The following is an 18868-nucleotide window of genomic DNA, read 5'->3' on the forward strand; positions in this document are numbered from 1 at the left end:
ACATATACCTGTTTTAAGAACATCTTTTATGGGCAAGCAGACTTCACAATATTATAGCTCCACTGTAATATTGAGTTCTATAAAAAATGACTGTTGAAGTCATTTTTTGTAGAACTCAATATTTTGGTAAAGAAGTAACAGTTCCATCCTTCTGTTGATCCATCACAAACTGCATTTAACTCAGTTTCAAAGAAACTATTCAAGATATTATTACTAATCTTCATATGCCGATACATTTCGAGAGCTTTTCAACAGCATCAACATTTCTTTGACCTTGACCTTTTCTTTGAACTTGACCCCACTTTCTTAATTTCAGTTTCAAAGAAAGCTGATATATTTTACCAAATCTTCTATATGCTAATGCCATTTGGACTTAGAAAAATTCCAGTAACTTCCAGTGCACAGACTGAAATGAAATTTTGTATACAGATTTAACATAAGAATATCTAGGTCAAGTTCTGTTTTAAAAATTCTTATTTTTTGCAGTTTCCGTTCATTTGCTTTACAGTGGTTGCACAAACTGAAATAAAATTTTGTATACAGATTTATCGAATTAATATCTAGGTTGATTTCTGTTTTGGGTATGATCGTGCCATTATTATTTGGGGGAGGGGGGGGGGGCATAAGTGTTTTACAAACATCTCTATCTTGTTTATTTTGTTTTGTTTTTTGCTTAAATTAATAAAACAATTCCAGGTAGTATAATGTAAGCTTAATATGCACTTACACATTATTTGAAGAGAATTTATCAACTTTGTCTTTTATTTTTTCTTAAACATCGGATTGGCCAATGCTTCCTGGAAGTGACATTTGACTTTACAAGATATTTTCATCAAACTTAAAATATTTTCATGTTGCATTACTATTGAACTCTGGGTGGGGTATTACTGCCCTTTGGAACATATTTCTACTTTAAAATATGTTTACAAATCAAAATCAAAATTCCTTTAGAATCTAGTGCAATATAAAAGAAAATCAAGGTTTTATCTTTTACATTTATGGCCCTTGATAGAGAAATTCCATTTTTTGCAGTTTCTGTTCATTTGCTTTACAGCAGTTGCAATGAAATTAATGTTTTGTAAACAATATGAATAATTTTTCCTCCTCAAACAAAACATCAAACAGAACAACTTTAAAATCCACATTAAAGAAAACATATATAAACACAAATATTGTCATACCGTATAAGTAGAATTTTTAGCAAGGATTTAATTTTGGCATTATTAGCGAGGGTGCTGACATCGCTAAAATTAGATATCGCTAAAAATTAATTTCTTATTATTCGTAATAGCTTCTTTAGTTAGCATTTTAAAATTGCTAAAATTACTTCTAGCAATAAAAATAAAATCAAGGTTTTATCTTTTACATTTATTTGATAATAATTCCAGGTTGGAATGTAGAAATGAATAATTAATACTGAAACAATATATATGAATAATTTTTCCTCACTCAAACAAAACAACTTTAAAATCCACATTAAAGAAAACATATATAAACACAAATATTGTCATATTTATCATATGCCCACAAACTGTAGTGAACAAAGATGATTAAAGCTATTTATTACATTTTTACTAGTGACATATTGTAATTTATTCATTGAATAAAAATGATATCCTGTCACAGTGTGAAAGGATATCAAAATGATATCCTTTCACAAAGTGACAAATATCAGATGTGCGGTAAAACTCTTGATTTTCCTTCCAATAACGGTGAGTGTTGTAAAAAAATCTTCTTTGACCTATATATAAGATAGATAGAGGTTAAATAGCTAGTCCATTCTGACAGAGAATAAAACTGCCAAAATTACCAAAAATATGCTGCTAATCCATGTTTACAATGTTTTCACCTCACTTAGCTATGACATCTCAATTGCTCAACTATGACGCCATGTCTAGCCTTTTACTAAATTATTTCTAAAAGACAGAGGCAATAAAGGGAAAATCAAAGAAATTTTTAAAATGTAATAAACAGAAAATTCCATGTTTTGTTGTTGAATTTGGAATTTATTTCACTCATGAAACAGGATTTTTTGATATTTTCACATGTGCTTCACACTCGTTAAATTAAATAGAAAAAAAATCCTTTCCCACTCCTGAAATGAATTCATATTCAACTACAAAACATTGAATTCATATTCATCAACAAAACATTGAATATCCTCTATTTATGTTAAACTTCAATTAATAATCAAATTTTATAAAATCAGTCTCTCAATAAAATTATAACATTTAAACATCTGTAGCACCAATTCAAACATCAAGGATAATTAAATAAATTAAATAACCTAATACATAATAACTACATGTATTAGCTTGTTGAGCACATGCTTTATATATAATTTCTTGTCTTTCAGAGTAAGGCAATTCTTAATTCTTTAATGTCATCAGTTTTCTCTGACAAAATATAATCAGCTTTTAGTTTAAATCTCTTTTATACAACAGCAACTCAAAAACAAAGAAACAATACCAAATATAGTATTCATGCCAAGGACTCTCTATTTGACCCAGTTTTTCTGATAATATAATACAGTAAAACTCAGTTATAGCGAAGTCCTGGGGACATGTGAATTTAATTCGCTATATCCGTAATTCGTTATATCCGTGTAACGAAATCGCATAACCATATATAGCGAATTCGCAATATGCATGTTTTCCTTCAAGTGTTACTACCAAATATGTCAGGTAAGCAAATACTACAAAACATACCTTCATTAACTAAGGTTTTTTATGATTTGTGTTTTATATACAAATGCTCAATGAAAATAAAGTCAGTTTAATTTATCAAATTTTGAGATTTTTGAAAGTTCGTTATAAAAGATGTAAATTTCAATGTAATTAACCTCAACGGGACTCATAAACAGTTATATCCGTAAATTCGTTATAACCCTGAAATTTTGCAAAGATTTGTTAAGAATTTTGCCGGGGACTCGGAAAAACTTTGCTATATCCGTGAATTCGCTATATCCGTGTTCGTACTAAATGAGTTTTACTGTACAGGTTTCAAATACCGGTAAGAGAAGGATATCTATATTTAGTCATTTCTGAGGTCACACAGGGGTCAAAGGGGGCTGAAATGACCCATTCCTATTTAGTGGTGACCTTTCACAATCTCCCATTAAGAATCGTCTGTATGCTGTTCGGAAATTCCTGTCCATTACTGTGTACACCACAGGATTCAAACAGTATGACAACCAGCATAAAACTGTCGTCCACAGATGGTGGATCGGCTGCTCAAAATGCCTGTCATAAACATTCACTGTAAAATAGGGAAAGGTTCCTACAAAAAATATGGCAAATATACACAACATCATGGCTGAAAGGCGGAGAGCCTTTGTTTGTGTGGTGCTGGTACTCCACTGACTTACTCGTTTGGAGCTTCCATATGCGACACAGCCTATCCTGGCGTAGCAGAAGGTGATAAAGAAACATGGGACAATGAATCCAGCTGTCACAGTGGCGTAACGATTGGAATGATCAGACAAACTGCCATTGTCAAAGAAAGTACACGCAAGAACTTTCTTATTGAAGGAAAAGGAGCCCCAAAGGGATAGAGTTGGGGGTATTGTGAAGAAAAGGGGGAAGATCCAGCTAATGGCGATAGCAAGCATTAGGGACCGCGTGGTGGACAGTTTGTGGTAGAGATTTATGTGGACGATGTTAAGGTACCTGTAAAAGGCAATGACACTCAGATTAAGTAGAATAGTCCCCACCAAACTATATCTCATACCAGCCATAGCACGACAGAAAAATTCACTGGTGATGTCCTGGACTTGATAATATATGACTGCCTGTAATGGCAGAATAACAGAACAGTATAGAAATCCTCCCATACTTAAACTCCCGATTAGAATGCAGTTAACGTTGTTACGTAGGTTGGAGAAGATGATGGCTAAGATTGTGATGAGGTTGCCAAAACTTCCAATGACACAAAGTGTTATCGCAATAGCCATGAGAACTATTAAGCTTGCTTCCTGGTCACACCACCAAGGTGCATCCACAGATTCACATAAACTGGAATTATTATAGCGCATCTTGAATATTTGCATTCTCTCCTCAGGAGACTCCCAAGAAGTGTTCGTTTTTTATTTGTTCTGATCAACACTGATTGAATCTTTTAAAGAAAAGTTTATGAACAGTAAACAAACGTAATTTCTGATGAAGCACAATGAGATCTTCCAATCTGATTTAATCCATTATTGAAATATTCCCTTTGAAATATTGTTTTATCTTTTGCACATTTAAAACGGGATTCCAACTCTCCGTGATTACCTGAGGAAGAAAACACTATTGATTAGTCAAAGATGACAATGAAAAAAGATGCGCACTGTTGAATTGTATGAAAATATTAAAAAATCTAAATGTAAATCAGAAAAAAGATATTATGATCTCTCACAAGATAATCTAAAAACATTTGGGAAAATAAACTTGTATCATGTAGTTCTAGTTTCAGAGCAAAAAAAAATTTACTGATAATTTTTTTTTTATTATTACCCCCTAATAAAAAAATCCTTGATAAATGGTGTTTGACATAAACTTGGTGGGGACTTGATCAGATTTAGAATTAGGCCTTAGTGTACTCGGTGCATTTAGCAGGATCTTTTTTGTTTTACGACTTTCATATCAGCAATTTTTTTTTCTTTGACTTCTAAGAGGTTTGTATATCAAGGGATTCATCAACTGAGGTGTTTAAGCAGACAGTTTAATTTTCCCCTTGATGAGCTGTATTGAAGACGAACACATAGGTTTGTTAAAAAATGGTTTCCATACCTTGCTCAATCTTGTAATCCTATAGTCATCTCTGTTTTACTGAATCCTCTTAATCTCGGGGATTTTCTGATGTAGATCCACATCCCTCCGTGTTTGTATAGTTCGCTGCTGTGATGTCGTAGGATTGTCAGAGATCCCCGTAAGATTGTCACCGATAACAGGGTGACAGATTTATCTGTCAGACCTAATTAGAATCTATACCCTAATCCTCAGATTAGTTCTGCTGAAAATTTCCGATTGTCTTAGAACAGCAAATGACAGCCTTGAGAATTGTGATGTATATTGTCTCGGCAAATTTGTTTTTTAATCTCGCTGAGAATTCACTGCAGGATTTCAATACTGTTGTCTTTCAACTTCAAATGAATAATACATCACTGTCCTTTTTTTGTCAGTTAATAGTTTCACTTTCCTCTACACTTATCACAAAGTCTGCACTGCTATTTATTCCGTCAAAAAATTGTCATCAGGCATTTCTCGTTAATAGATTCCATTTCCATATATCTTGGGCTGTCTTGGGATTATCTGGAAAAGCAAGATAAATAAATATAGGGTAATTCAGTCTCTGTGCTGCTTCAACTTGATGCCATCTATGAACCAGCCAGCGTTATAATATAGAAGGACCCGAATATCATGAACTCTTATGTAAGGTGCTCCTTGCAACAAATATCCTTTATATTTCTCAACATTAAAATTGAAGCATTATATTTACCTGGATGACATTTTAACTGACACAGGTGTGCTCATCCTTAAGTAGAAATAATTAACACTCCTTCATTAAAGTCAGTAAGTGCGAACAGTTAAATTGTGCAGTCTATCATTACTGGACCATAATAAGTATTTCATTTTACCTGATTATTTAAATTTATGTCATTTACTTGCTAAGTGTTAATGAATTAATCATGCAATTTTGATTATTTTTCTAGCCTGATTTACTTTTTTTTGCCCTAGAATGTAAGTTTTATGACAGTTTCAGTATCTGGTAGAAAGGGGGAAATGAATTCAGCATTTCCATTTTTTCCATTTAATGGTAGTTCAATTTTTTTCTTCATTTGCAGAATAATTTAATAGTAAAAACTGCTTACAGTTGTCTGTAACGTGAACATTTTAAATAATAAAAGGCTTTAGATATGACATTGCTCACAGACTGTAATTGTTACGTAATTCTCCCTTAGTCATTTTCATGGAGATTGAGACACCCCAGATAGCTAGGATTCTCTCTTAAGACCTGACAGATTCTACATTTATGAACACCTATGAAGCAGTATCAATGCTTCCTCATCATCCTCAATAATACATCGGCTCTTACAGTTCTCATATCAATAGTCTCTATTTCATCACATATGGATGACAAGTCTGTAAAATCTGTCAGATATTAATTCCAATGCAGTGTGCATTCCAGCTCTTCAAGGGTAATATGATGTTGTCCATAAATATTACAGAAGGAATCTGTAGTGCTTCTTTCAAGAATATTGTGAAATGAATTTATTGCTTGTTTGGAAAAGACACTGTAATATTTCTCTTGAGTTTCGACTCCAAAGCAATTTACTGAATTTAGTCTAAAAAGACACTCCTAAGCTATCTAAGTTATTGGACAGTCAAGCTATTGAATGATTTGCTATAAGTCAAATACAAGCATTTAATATACTACAAGAAACTGTTACAGAATAATCAAAGAATAATTGTTGAATTAAGTAAAATTGCAGATAAAAGTCTCAGAAAATTCATTATATTTTGGTGAGTTTGCTATATTCCTGTTTTACGGTATTTTTTTTTCTCTTTGAGACTCAGTAACTACTAAGAATGACAGTTGTTTTTTTTTTTTTTAACCAAGTTCACAGTCAATGCTTATTGGAAGTAGGTATTATATTGATTGCAATATAGCCATGTTAATTGATGCAGGTACCCTTAGTTTCAGCAGTTAAAGTGAATATTGAAAAATGATGATTTATTCATTTGAGATTTGGTTCACTTTGAAATCGAAATGAAATATTTATAAACTAACTTAATGAAAATAATTACATGTGGAGAACATTTACAATTAAAATAAATGACTGTAACATGTTTCTTTTTATTTGATTATAATCCTTTTTTATGCCCAGCCATGACTATGGCCGGGGCATATAGTGTTTGTCATGTCCATCTTCCACCCTTCCACCTGTCCTTCCGTCACACTTTGCGTTTAGCTTAGTTCAAAGCTAAGTTTCAAAGAAAGAATTAAAGATTTTTTTTATCAACTTCATATGCTGAGAGATATTGATGAGAGCTTTGTAACTGCATCAACATTTTATGATGTTGAAAAGCCTTTCCTTTGACCTTGACCTCACTTTCTTAAAAATACAAAATGTAATACAATACACATCAAATTTTTAAAGATACATTTATGAAATCAAGAAAGGTGTGATCAAACTTCATATTATGTATAAATAAAACTGACATAATTTTCATTTAAATGCATTTTCTTTTTAAGATATTTTGACCTTGACCTTAATAATGATAATACCTAAAATGCTACCTTAATTTTCTTTAAATTAGTAGAAAGCTCAATTTAAATATAAAAATGTTAAATATTTTGCCATTACCTGATTACGAAGTGTTTGTTAAATATCACGTAAATATCGCACATAGATATCATACAAAAATAAAAGTATAATCGCGTATAATACTTGATATTATTGAATTTTATGAATTTTCTAATCTGTGTTATTCAAAGGGTTGAATTGAAAATTCAAGTTATAAAAACTATAGGACTCATAAAGCAACGGCGTATATGCCAGTAACTGTTACTTGTACATCAGTATCACATAGCATTTATTTTTATAAAGTGTATGTGTGTGTGTGTGTCAGAGAATTTTTTTTTAAAATCACACAAAAAAAAAACACTGCTAGGGTAACACTAAGAGGACACAATGGCATTATTATTTTTCAATATAATTTCTAAAAACAAATAACTACACTTCGTTTGTCTTTATTTCCCATTAAAGTATTCCATATACTTAATTTTCTAATTTGTGCACTATTCACAAAACGTGAAATTTTAAAGAAATTAAACAACTAACGCCGTGTTATGTATTGTTTACATACCAAAATGCTTAATTGTTTGTGAAAACTTTCTCGTGAAATATAAAAATAAAACAAAGAGCCCACCACCCTTAAAAAGTTTGTCATAATTGTACATCATGTGCCATAAGCAATATACCTACGTTCATATAAAGAAAAAATTTAAAATAAGATTAAAATAAATACCTCACGGAAAAATATGTTTGAAAATGCTAAATTGAAAAATTAGTGCAAGTTTTATGTCAATTTAATGAAATTTTTCTTGCAAAGCAACAAAAATGGAAATTTTTTGGATTGCATTTTAACCAGTATCTTGACACACAACACCCACAGCCGTTTTACCTTTATTTTATGCATTTTGTGTGAAAATTGAGAGCAGCGCCTATTTTCTAGAAGTTATATTTCCTACAAAAATGATATTTTTTTTTCAAAATATTTAGCTTGGTATACAATTCAAGTGTATATAACCATTTTTTAAAGTTGACTATCACTTCAGTTCAAACAAACAGCAAAATACAGACTTGAAGAAAGTTTTGTTTCAGATATACGTTCCGAATGATAATGTGCATTACACTTGAAATATGCAATATTAACCATTGCTCAAAGTGGAAAGATTTCATTAAACCACGATTTTTGTGAATAATATTATGTCAATTCAATTTTCAAATCACACGGATGCACAAGATAATGAGTAAAAATGTTCACCTTTGCATGTGCACTTCCATTTGCAAACTCTTGTTACAGAAAAAATGACATTTTAAGAAACAGTGTATATTTCTTCATGGACATTAAAATTTACATCATAAAGATTCACTAGCAAATCTGTTCAAACAGCTTTAGAAATTAATACTTATTTACTTTAAAACATGGTAACGTAAATATTAACCTAAATATCTTCTGAGATTTTTAACTTTTAATGCCATTGTTCAATTATTCCACTGTTAATCAAAGGCATATTCTATGCTTAGTGTAAGGCAATTTGGCCCATAGGGGACAATTTTCTCTTACTTAATTTGTCTTAAATACTAACACGTTATTTGAATTCTTTAACCATTGGACTTATAAGAAAAGGGGGGCTATTGTTCATAAACACAGATAAACAGTGTCCTTTTTACCTTTAATGCAAAAAATGTGTGTTAAAAAGTTACAACTTAGTCCTATTGAGTTGTAGTCCTTATCCTTGTGTTAGAAAATAAAAAGTAATAATTTTGCGGTGACATCAAAATTTGATAAATATATTAATTTTTTTTTAAAAATCTGTGACACGCATATGTGTGAAGGGTGTATATTCAGAAAATATAACTCAAATGTAGGACAATCTTACTAAGAAAAAGAGATGATTTAAAAATTCTTTTTGGTTTAAAATAAAAACTACACGATGATCGGCAACAGTAACGTAAATATCGATTTCTGCAATAAAATGTGGTTTTCTCTAAGACAATCATTCAAGCCAACAAACAATTGTTGTATTTTAATCAACAACCAACAAAGAAATGGTAAAATTTATTTGAAATATTATATTACTTAAAACGCGGTACATTATTTAAAGCGAAATGAGACTATAAATTGAGAAGTGATAGTGTTTGTCTCTCTTCCAAGCTGTCCTTCCGTCACACTTTGCTATCACTGTCAAAGCTAAGTTTCAAAGAAATAATTCAAGATATTTTATCAAACTTCATATGCTGAGAGATATTGATGAGAGCTATGTAACTGCATCAACATTTTATTACCTTGACTTTTCCTTTGACCTTGACCTCACTTTTCTTAAATAAATAAGTGTTTAGCTCAGTTTTAAAGATACTATTCAAGGTAGTGTGATCAAACTTCATATGATGATACATTCTTGTGTAAGTTATTCAAATGCATAAATAAATTTGATCCTTTATGACCTCACAAAGATTTAGCTCAATTTAAAGATACAATTCAAGACTTCATATGTTGATACATACTGATGTAAGCTATTCAAATGCATCAAATTTTTTTTACCTTCATCTTTCCTTTGACCTTGACCTCTTTTTTCTTAAATTGGTGATAAGCTTAGCTTTAAAGATATCATCCAAGTTTGTGTAATCAAACTTCATATGTTTATACATACTGATGCAAGCTTTGCATCATTTTTTTTTCCTTGACCTTTCCTTTGACCTTGACCTCTGTTTTCTTAGATAAGTACGAGGGCTGATCCAAAAGTAATATCACTGTGTCCATATCTTTTATATTTGGCGTCATATTGTCAAATATAATATACCAAAAGATGCACAAATTCAAATCTAATTAAACTTTTTTCATTCAATAATGTTTAACTGAATTTATTTTATAGATGATTAAAGCATAGAACATAAGGGGTGTTGCCGCGTCACAACCGAACGTCACAGATTTAAGTGTACTTTTTAAATAATAAAAAAGACGAACACATTAAAAAGCATCTTTTAAAAGTGCCTAATCAAAAAATAATCGAAAAGTAAAAAATTTACATCATTTTCTAGTCTTAAGTTGAAAATTTGTGGCATAATTGTTATTTTTTATCAAAAACATCGTTGTTTTACTTCGGTGCGTTGAAAAAAGAAAATGTCGAAATAGACTAAAAAAGCCAAAACAAACTGCTTTGCATTTTGCTTCAAAATTGAGACATTGCCTTTAGAGACAGTTACATTGATTCACTAGAGAAAAGAATGTGAAATAAGACATTTGTTTTGATGGTTTCAGTGATTTTGGGTGGGTGATGGGTTATTGAATGTTCGCAGATGACAAGACCGAAAGATTGGTGGGCGGACCGAAAGTTCAGTGGTGTGTGGCGTTGTCAAAAAAGACAGACGGTTAGAGCGATATGTGAAATTTTAAATTGGTCTTTTACTACTGTTCAAAGACATTTGACAGACGAATTAATTATGGAAAGAGTGAGAGTACGATGGGTACCAAGTTTTCTTTAAGAAAGTGAAGCTTGTGAACGTGTTCGTGGATCTCAATTTTTTTAAACGAAACTAAGGGAAGCGTTGAAATGTATGACAGTGCGTATCCGTCATATGACGTTATTTAGGTGTGGCGACTTCCATAATCGCATGTTGGATATAATCCAATATTTTCAAAAGTATAAATCATGTTGAATTGAAATTTGCAGGTCTGGTTTGAAATAAATATAGCTCTCATCATTAATAATTTTTGTTTATTTAGTACGTCGACTAGTAGCAATTTTATCGAAGTTGAGACATTACTTTTGGATCAACCCGCATATTTAGAGCAGTTTTGAATAATCCATTCAAGATTTTTTTTCATACATAATATGATGATACATATTAGTGGGAGCTATTCAACTGCATCAAAAACTTTTGACCATGCATTTTCCTGTGATGTTGACCTCCCTTTTCTTTTTTCTTTTCTTTAATTTGAATTTTGCTTAGTTTTTAATAAACCTTTTAAGATATTTTTATGTAATCATGCACTAACTTAATTTGGTGAAAATTTATCATCTATATCCATTTTTTTTTTAGATTTCAATTTCAATTTAAAGAAACTGTCCAAGATATTTTCATCATCATGTAAAGGAAAATAAAGGCCCATGCATGTATCTTTAGCTATTTATTTTATACAGTTTTTTTAAAATAATAGTTAATGATTTTCATTTCATGTCTGTTAATTTGATCTGTGACAGACTTGGTATTGGCCTCCAGTCTATTGTGTAAATTGTGTGTGTTACGATGGGTCCTCTGGGACTTTTTATCACTTCTAGTGCTATTTGTTTTGGATTTGCTCCAGCTGTTTTATGGATGTTCCATTCCTCAAGAGCATGCCTGTAGCCTTCTCCATTCCTTTACACATTTTAAAATCAGTTTTTTAAAAAGCATGTTAAGCAGAGGTCAAGGTAAACAGCTCTTCCTTCTTTGCAGAGATTTCCAGGCAATGTTGAAAGACAGAAATGAGGCGTCTGTTCAATATAAGAGAGAGGGATGAGTTGTCGGTATATTGCCCTCTAGACAACAATATTCAGAAGCATTTGGTAAAACCCAGACTACTATCAACTGGTCAGCACTATAGCTGCATGAGACTGCATGAGGGCATTTACAGGGAAAGGAGAGCGGCATATCTAACTTATGATATTATCCATAGTTCTTTTTTGCATTGATAAAAGTTTAAAATGTGTGAGGCTAGGACAGCAATTAAATGACTATTCCACTGAGGAGCAATTTGTTATGGCAAACTACCCCTGGTCTCTAAAAAATAATTAAGCTAATATGCAAAATTGTTCATTATGTTTGACTGAGAAGAGTTTCAGCTGAATAATAAGATCTAGAGTAACAGTTAATCAATGATGCATATTCTGTGCAATTTAATTCATGCATTAAAACTCTGCAATTTATTTGTAACAAGAAGTTGGCTAGGTAGAGAAATTAATGGATAAATTGAAAACCTCAAATCAGCTGTCACTCTAACAAGAGGTCCATGTATCTTAAAACCGATGCAGGCTACATTGATATCTGAACACTCTGTCTATAAAGAAAGAGGTGCTTGAACCTCAGATCCTCCTGAAGTTAATGTATAGAGACATAAGAATTTGCTGGCTGAGTTTTCTGAATCCTACTGACTGAGTTCAGAGTGTGATAAGTACCTATACCAGTAACATGATTAACAACAATGTGTCACTACTAATTACTGCCAAGATCAAATTAATTTTAGGGTGAGTAGTTTCACACCCTCTCTTTGTTTAAAGTAAAAGTACACATTTGGATTATTAGACACTATTTTTTTGGAGGCAGCATTGCAAGAAATACAAGGAAGAACAAATTGATCAATGTAGCTTAATTCTTTTCACCTCAGCTTTCAGATGTGCATTATATGTCTATATTTTATCAATTAAGTAGATTGGCAATTACAATATTATACTGCAAACAAAGTGTGTCCTAAGGATGCATGGCAAAAAACACAAATTCCTTTCAATATAATTGCTTCACCAAATTGTTGAAGCACATTGTACAATATGTGATCTATTCAATATCAATCATTCGGCCTGTAGTCAAAGTACATTTTATTATTATCATAATCATATTATAGATTCAGTTCAATTTTAAAAGTCTCCTTTGAGATGATTTTTTTTAAAAATTGTCTTGTCCATACTTGATGCCAAAATTCATCACTGAATTCCATTTCCAACAGTTTTGATCTTTTTGACCTTGACTTTTGAAAAACTTTTACCTTGGTCATAAATTTGAATGGTACGTGCTAGTTTTAAGATGTAACTTATAATTCCCGCTTCCGTAAAAGCAAATTAGGGACATTAAATCTCATTCATTTGTCCATTTGTCAGTCTGTCCATGATGATAGACTGTCAAAAAAACTTGGTCATAATTTTTCAATGAGTATAGAGATAGATCTTTCTTTTCTCAAATATACATTACCTGTGACAAGACCTTTCCAAATATACTATGGTTTTTGACAATGTGATCTTGAAGTTTTGACCTACTTTTCTATAAAATTAACATTACCTTATGGTCATATATTATTTTTGAAAGAGAAAAGATAGAGTTTTCATATTGCATAATTATGTATTTCATCTGTGACAAGGCCTTCATAAATATGCTATGATTTTTTTACCCAATGACTTTGACTTTGAAGTTTGATCTATTTTTCAAAACTGTTGATCTTTCCTCATAACGTTTAATTGAGAAAGAAATATGACTTTCATGTTTGCATTACCTGTGACAAGATATCTGAGTGATTTTTTACCCCTTGACCTTTACGTTTAACATTTTCAAAAATTTTGATTTTGGTGATTCCTTTTGAATTCTTTGAAATTGGCAATGTATAATTAAAGAATTTGTATTAATGTTGTCTAAAGCTACATGTACAATATATATTGTAAAAAAAAAAAGGATTTATGACTTTGGACTCCTAAGATCTTGAGCATTGATAAATGGAATATCATTGATATGTGGAAGCTAGGACTTCAGACAGTAATTAATATCTGGCAGATATTGTTTCTCTAGGAAATAGTAGTGTAGTGATATCAGACTTTAAGCCTGCTAGATTAGGAGAGGGAATGATGTCTCACAAGATGTTGTTCCCTCAAATTAAAATAGAATGCATTTTTGTCTTCAAATTTATCTTAACAGCCAAATTGTCATGTTCATCTGTTTAGAAACTCCTAAAACAAAGCCTTAGTGATCCTAGCCTAAGCTAATCAGATCTTGAAGAACTTATAACTACAGCTTATCAGGTAAAGTAAACAGGAGATTTACAGCCAGTGATAGGAAATGGACATAAGAAATGTTTTCACAGATGAAGTGGGAGTTATTATCAGATTCAACTTAATCAGAGAGAAAGCTACTGAAGATAGCACGGAAAGGGGCATTTTCTTAAAAGGGGGAGGTAAAGGATGTCAGAGAGAGGGAGAGGAGGGAGGGAGGTAGGGAGAGGAAGAAGAGAGAGAGGAGAGATGGAGGGAGGGAGAGAGAAGAGAGAGAGAGGTGGAGGGAGGGAGAGAGAAGAGAGAGAGAGGTGGAGGGAGAGAGAGAGAAAGCTTCTGAAGATAGCATGGACAGGGGCATTATGTAAAAGGGGGAGGGAAAGGATGTCAGAGAGAGGGAGAGGAGGTAGGGAAAAAGAGAAGGGGGGGCTACTGAAGATAGCACGCAATGGGTTTCTGTGTAAAAGGGAAGGGAAATGATGTCAGAGTGAAAGAGAGAGGGGGGAGGGAGAGGGAAAGGAAGAGAGGGAGGGAGAATCGGGAGTTTTAAAGAGTGTATGAACCATATTACATTGCATTCATATCTCAAGAGTATATGTAAGAATTAACACTAATTTTTTTTATAAGCAACAAAAATAGTTAATATATTAATACATGTATCACATACATGTATTTTTACCCCCCCCCCCCCTTTCTCCCAGAGGAGAGAAACAAAACATAAGGTATTTTAAGTTTGTCCAAATAAAGTTATTCAGTGTATCTGCATTATCAGTTATGTTCAGAAGGAATGTAGATACACACCACATAACTTTGTGAGGGGATTCATCACCAACAGGAGAGGTAGATAAAGGGAGATAAATTATATCAGAAATGCACATAAAAGTCAAACCACTTTCTTATAAGAAAACCTGGAACATTACTACCCTTGTAAATAGAAATGAACTCACTTGTTAATAAAAAGTTTGCCCATTGTACAATATGATATGAGAGACATATTATCTTAATTTTTTGCAGCATCCACGATGTTTGAATGATTTTTTTTTTTTTTTTTTTTTTTTTTTTTTTTAAATACAAATGTTACATATTCATTGAACAACCAAAAAAAAAACAAGATTTTTTTTAATCTCAAAAGCTTTAACAATTTTTATAGAGTCATTTTCTCATTATTGTAACATGTAATTTGAAGAAGGTTGCAGTGCAGATTCTAATTGTAATTAAAAAGAGGAAGTACGATCTATAATTGAGAAAAAATTCAGTCATACATCTATACAGTTACATAGGAGGCCAGTCCTCAGTTTATTAAACTTCAGCTGTTATTAAGTATAATATGTTTCAGTAGGTTTGACATTTGTTATTGACAACGGATGTAAAAAGAAGTCAGTTATCAATGCTACGCACACGGGGAATCCTGAGATATTTTTATTGGGAAATTTTAAATGAAGCGACAATTCTAATAGCAGTCAGTTTCCTTGAAAAGGAATAGGCACTTGTACTCTGTTAATTAGATTCTCTTTATTGAAATGTTATGAAATCTAAAGTAATTACACTGGCCTTTATCATGGTCAATGTACCACAGTACATCAGGACATTATGTTGGAATTCCTTGTGGATTAAAAGCCTAATTTAAGAAGCAGGGTCCTATTGACTTTTATATTGGTTATCTTACAAAAAAAGCATTTGATTCAGAATTTATTGAGTTTTCAGATGCCTTTAAATATTTCAGTGCCTAACTTTTCATGTCTGATGTTGATCAGTAAAGTGATGCCTTTACAAACTTACATGAGCAGTAACATTTTCTCCAATAATAATTATTTAAAAATGCATTGAAGTGAAATGGAATTTTTAAAAAATGATATATAGGCTCAGTAATTACAAATGAAACTTGTTCCTTTTAATTCTTATATTTTTATTTGTTATTTACTATATTAAATTATTAAATACTTTTTTATGATAAATTTTAAAGGGGGATCACAGCATTAATTTATTTATTTATTTTTACAGAGTAAGATTTTTACAGTCAACTGAAATTTTGCTCTTTAATCTCAGTTCTTGAAATGAAGTAAAATGAGCTTCTGGTAGATATTATATATGTTATGATCAAATATTGCAGGTTAAAGTCTTTACTTCTCATTAACTTTCTTAGAAATGGCAGCAATGAATGATGCATAAATCCTTAATTACTTTAAATTACAGACTGTATTGTTCCCTATTATGTAGCTATCATCTGTATCGGTCTCCTTGATTAAAGTTGGTGTACCTGTAAATCAATCTTTATTAATTATTTAACTTCAGGGATCATTATTTAATTCTCTTAACCAAGGACAGTATTATAATGGGGGCATTCCATGGAAATTTGACGACCTTTAGATCTCAGCTAGATGATGAAGTAGTCTTCTTGATTTTCATTAAAACTCAAACTTACATTTTACATATAGTTCTACAAGAATTAACTGATTTAAACATGATTCAGTTTCTTTTACAAAGTATCGATCCATTTATTTATTGTGTGAGAGGGGTGTGTGTGTGTGTGTGTGTGTGTGTGTGTGTGTTATATCACTTGCATTTTCATTTTTATTTTTTACATAAATAAATTAATAAATAGATAAGTAAATATGAATGAATTCAAATAAACCTATTTTAATATTGTAAAAAGTGCAATAGTATATTACACTGTATTTTATTGCTAGTTAAAACAAAAGAAGGAAAAAAATAATAAACTGTTTTGCAAGTGCATGAGTACAATATTTTTTAAACTTCGAAAAATAAATTTTTAATTCTAAGTGTCATGGATTCAGAGCTGAAAAATCAAGCTTACCAGCTGAGGGTATAATATTTCCACAACACTCTGTCATAATTATTGATTTTAACTGGCACTACTTAGTGTATCCAGAAAGACATTCCCATTACACTGTTAGTCAAAGTCTGCCAAAGTCATGCCTTGCTGTTTCCTTTTTATAACCTCCAACACTGGAGAGCTCCTATCAGATCTTGCAGTAAGACAGGTCTGGGTTTTGATGTCTATGATATATAAATATCTGAGAATTTCCTATTGCTAAATACTTTTTCGGTTTTAAAAAGAATCAATAAACAGCATAATAAAGTGAGGTTAAGAGTGAAATTTTATTGATTGAATCATTTTAATTTAATTAATTCCATCAATATATTATGACACAGAATTCGATGCAATATATATGTATGACATACAAATTTTATTTTAAAGTTTAAAGATTCTTTAAGTCAATTTTTGCATTCACTGGAATTACTTTTAGTCTACATACTTAAGGCCTTACTTTTAGAAATTTTTAACATATGCACTAATTTATGTCCTAGCTGTCATAATTATTCTCACAGCTCTTACATGCATTCATTATGATTTTTAAGATAAATGAGGTTTATTATCATCACCAAGTCATGGGTTTCTGATCAACTTTCCTCACAATACCTTGGCCTATGGTACTTGATCAAAATTTAGGATTGTTTACGCCAGGTAATTTTCAATCTTATCCCTGTTCAGACTGCAAATTAAATCTCTGATTTTTGACAGAATAATTTATGAAAAATTTTTTCAGAGTTTTTCGACAATAAAAAAATTTTAATTTTTTGCAAACTACATTATAAATTTTTTGAAATCAATAAAGCAAGAATATTAAATATTTATTTAGTGAACTTACCTTATTATTGTAAGTTCCTTGATCAAGACTTGAAAGTAAAACAGGCAAAAATTTGGTTCATGCAAATAAATCTGTCAAATTAAATAAGAAATTTGGGTGTGTTATGGTTTTAGTGGAAGGTCCTTTAATAAACAAGAGATGGAAACTTTGGGCTTGTGACGTCAAATAAGGACATTTTATATACCTGAAATTTATGGCTACTAAATAAATATGATATCAGTTTACAATGACCATGTAAACACTCCTCATGTGGAATTCATTTTAAAGAAACATTTATCATAGTCATATCAGCATGAATTACTCAGGTGAATTGGTGTGTATTACAGTACGCAGTACATCTGGTAGCCATGAAATTCTTCCAAGTTCGACTTAATTTTTTTGCCAAAAAATTACATCTATTACAATAGTAATGGAATGCTTTGTCTCAAGATTCCTTGAGTTTGTGCTAGACAAATTAATGAAAGGTTTAATGAAATCAATTGACCTTGGATTTTCCGTTGTATATAGCGAATGAAATCATAAGTCAGATCTTGATCTATTAAGGTTTCATACGCTGAAGTCTTCAAAGTGGAGCTATTATGGCTTTGTTTAGCCACCTGTCTGTTTTATCAGAGCAGATCTCAACAAATCCCCCATCCTCTCCACTGCTTTCATTCAGAATTGATATCAGAAGAGGAAATTAAATGTAAAACAGAGATCACAAAGCCCGCACAGATAATAACCAAAATCATTGTAATGCGGCTTTTTTGTATATCCATATTGTATAAGCTAAATTGCTTAGTTATGGCCAATTGAGATAAAAAGTATAATAAAACCATATAATATAAAATGATATATATGTACTCTAGGCTAATTTTCTTTTTTTCTACATGCATTGTTCTGCAACTTATTGGATAGGTATATCGCAATGTTCTCTTAACAATTTCTAGTTCTTTTAGAACTTAATTGGATCTGAAATCAGTTAGTTCATTATACCAAGGGTTAGTAATTATTATTTCAGTATAATTGAACATGTTGAAATATTCTTATTGATATAGTTTATTTGTTCTTCCCCTTAAAAAGTATTGATTATCAACTAAAGTGAATGCATTAAAGTTGTGTATTTTAATGCCAGATGGAAAAGACTGTTTCAGGATAACTGCTGACATGTACTTTATCTTTGCAGGCAAAATATTGAACATACAATATTGTACAGT

At 31.3% G+C, this 18868-nt stretch overlaps 2 protein-coding genes across 5 annotated transcripts in view; one reads left to right on the top strand and one right to left on the bottom strand.

Annotated features, from left to right (window-relative positions):
• Nucleotides 1-18868, top strand: part of LOC134276559 (histone deacetylase 6-like) — a 68577-nt gene that overhangs the window by 34077 nt on the left and 15632 nt on the right. The gene's annotated exons all lie outside the window — the stretch shown is intronic.
• Nucleotides 1354-16982, bottom strand: LOC134276560 (G-protein coupled receptor moody-like). The gene is made up of 4 exons (XM_062758805.1): nt 16817-16982; nt 4770-5291; nt 3011-4271; nt 1354-2537 (listed from the first exon to the last, which is right to left on the bottom strand). Exon 3 carries the CDS (start codon nt 4046-4048, stop codon nt 3050-3052), a length of 999 nt encoding a protein of 332 aa, XP_062614789.1. The 5' UTR covers nt 4049-4271; nt 4770-5291; nt 16817-16982; the 3' UTR covers nt 1354-2537; nt 3011-3049.

Source organism: Saccostrea cucullata, unplaced genomic scaffold, assembly GCF_032062105.1.
Source record: "Saccostrea cucullata isolate Sc308-1 unplaced genomic scaffold, CSIRO_AGI_Scuc_v1 ctg1404, whole genome shotgun sequence".
NCBI classification, from domain to species: domain Eukaryota; kingdom Metazoa; phylum Mollusca; class Bivalvia; order Ostreida; family Ostreidae; genus Saccostrea; species Saccostrea cuccullata.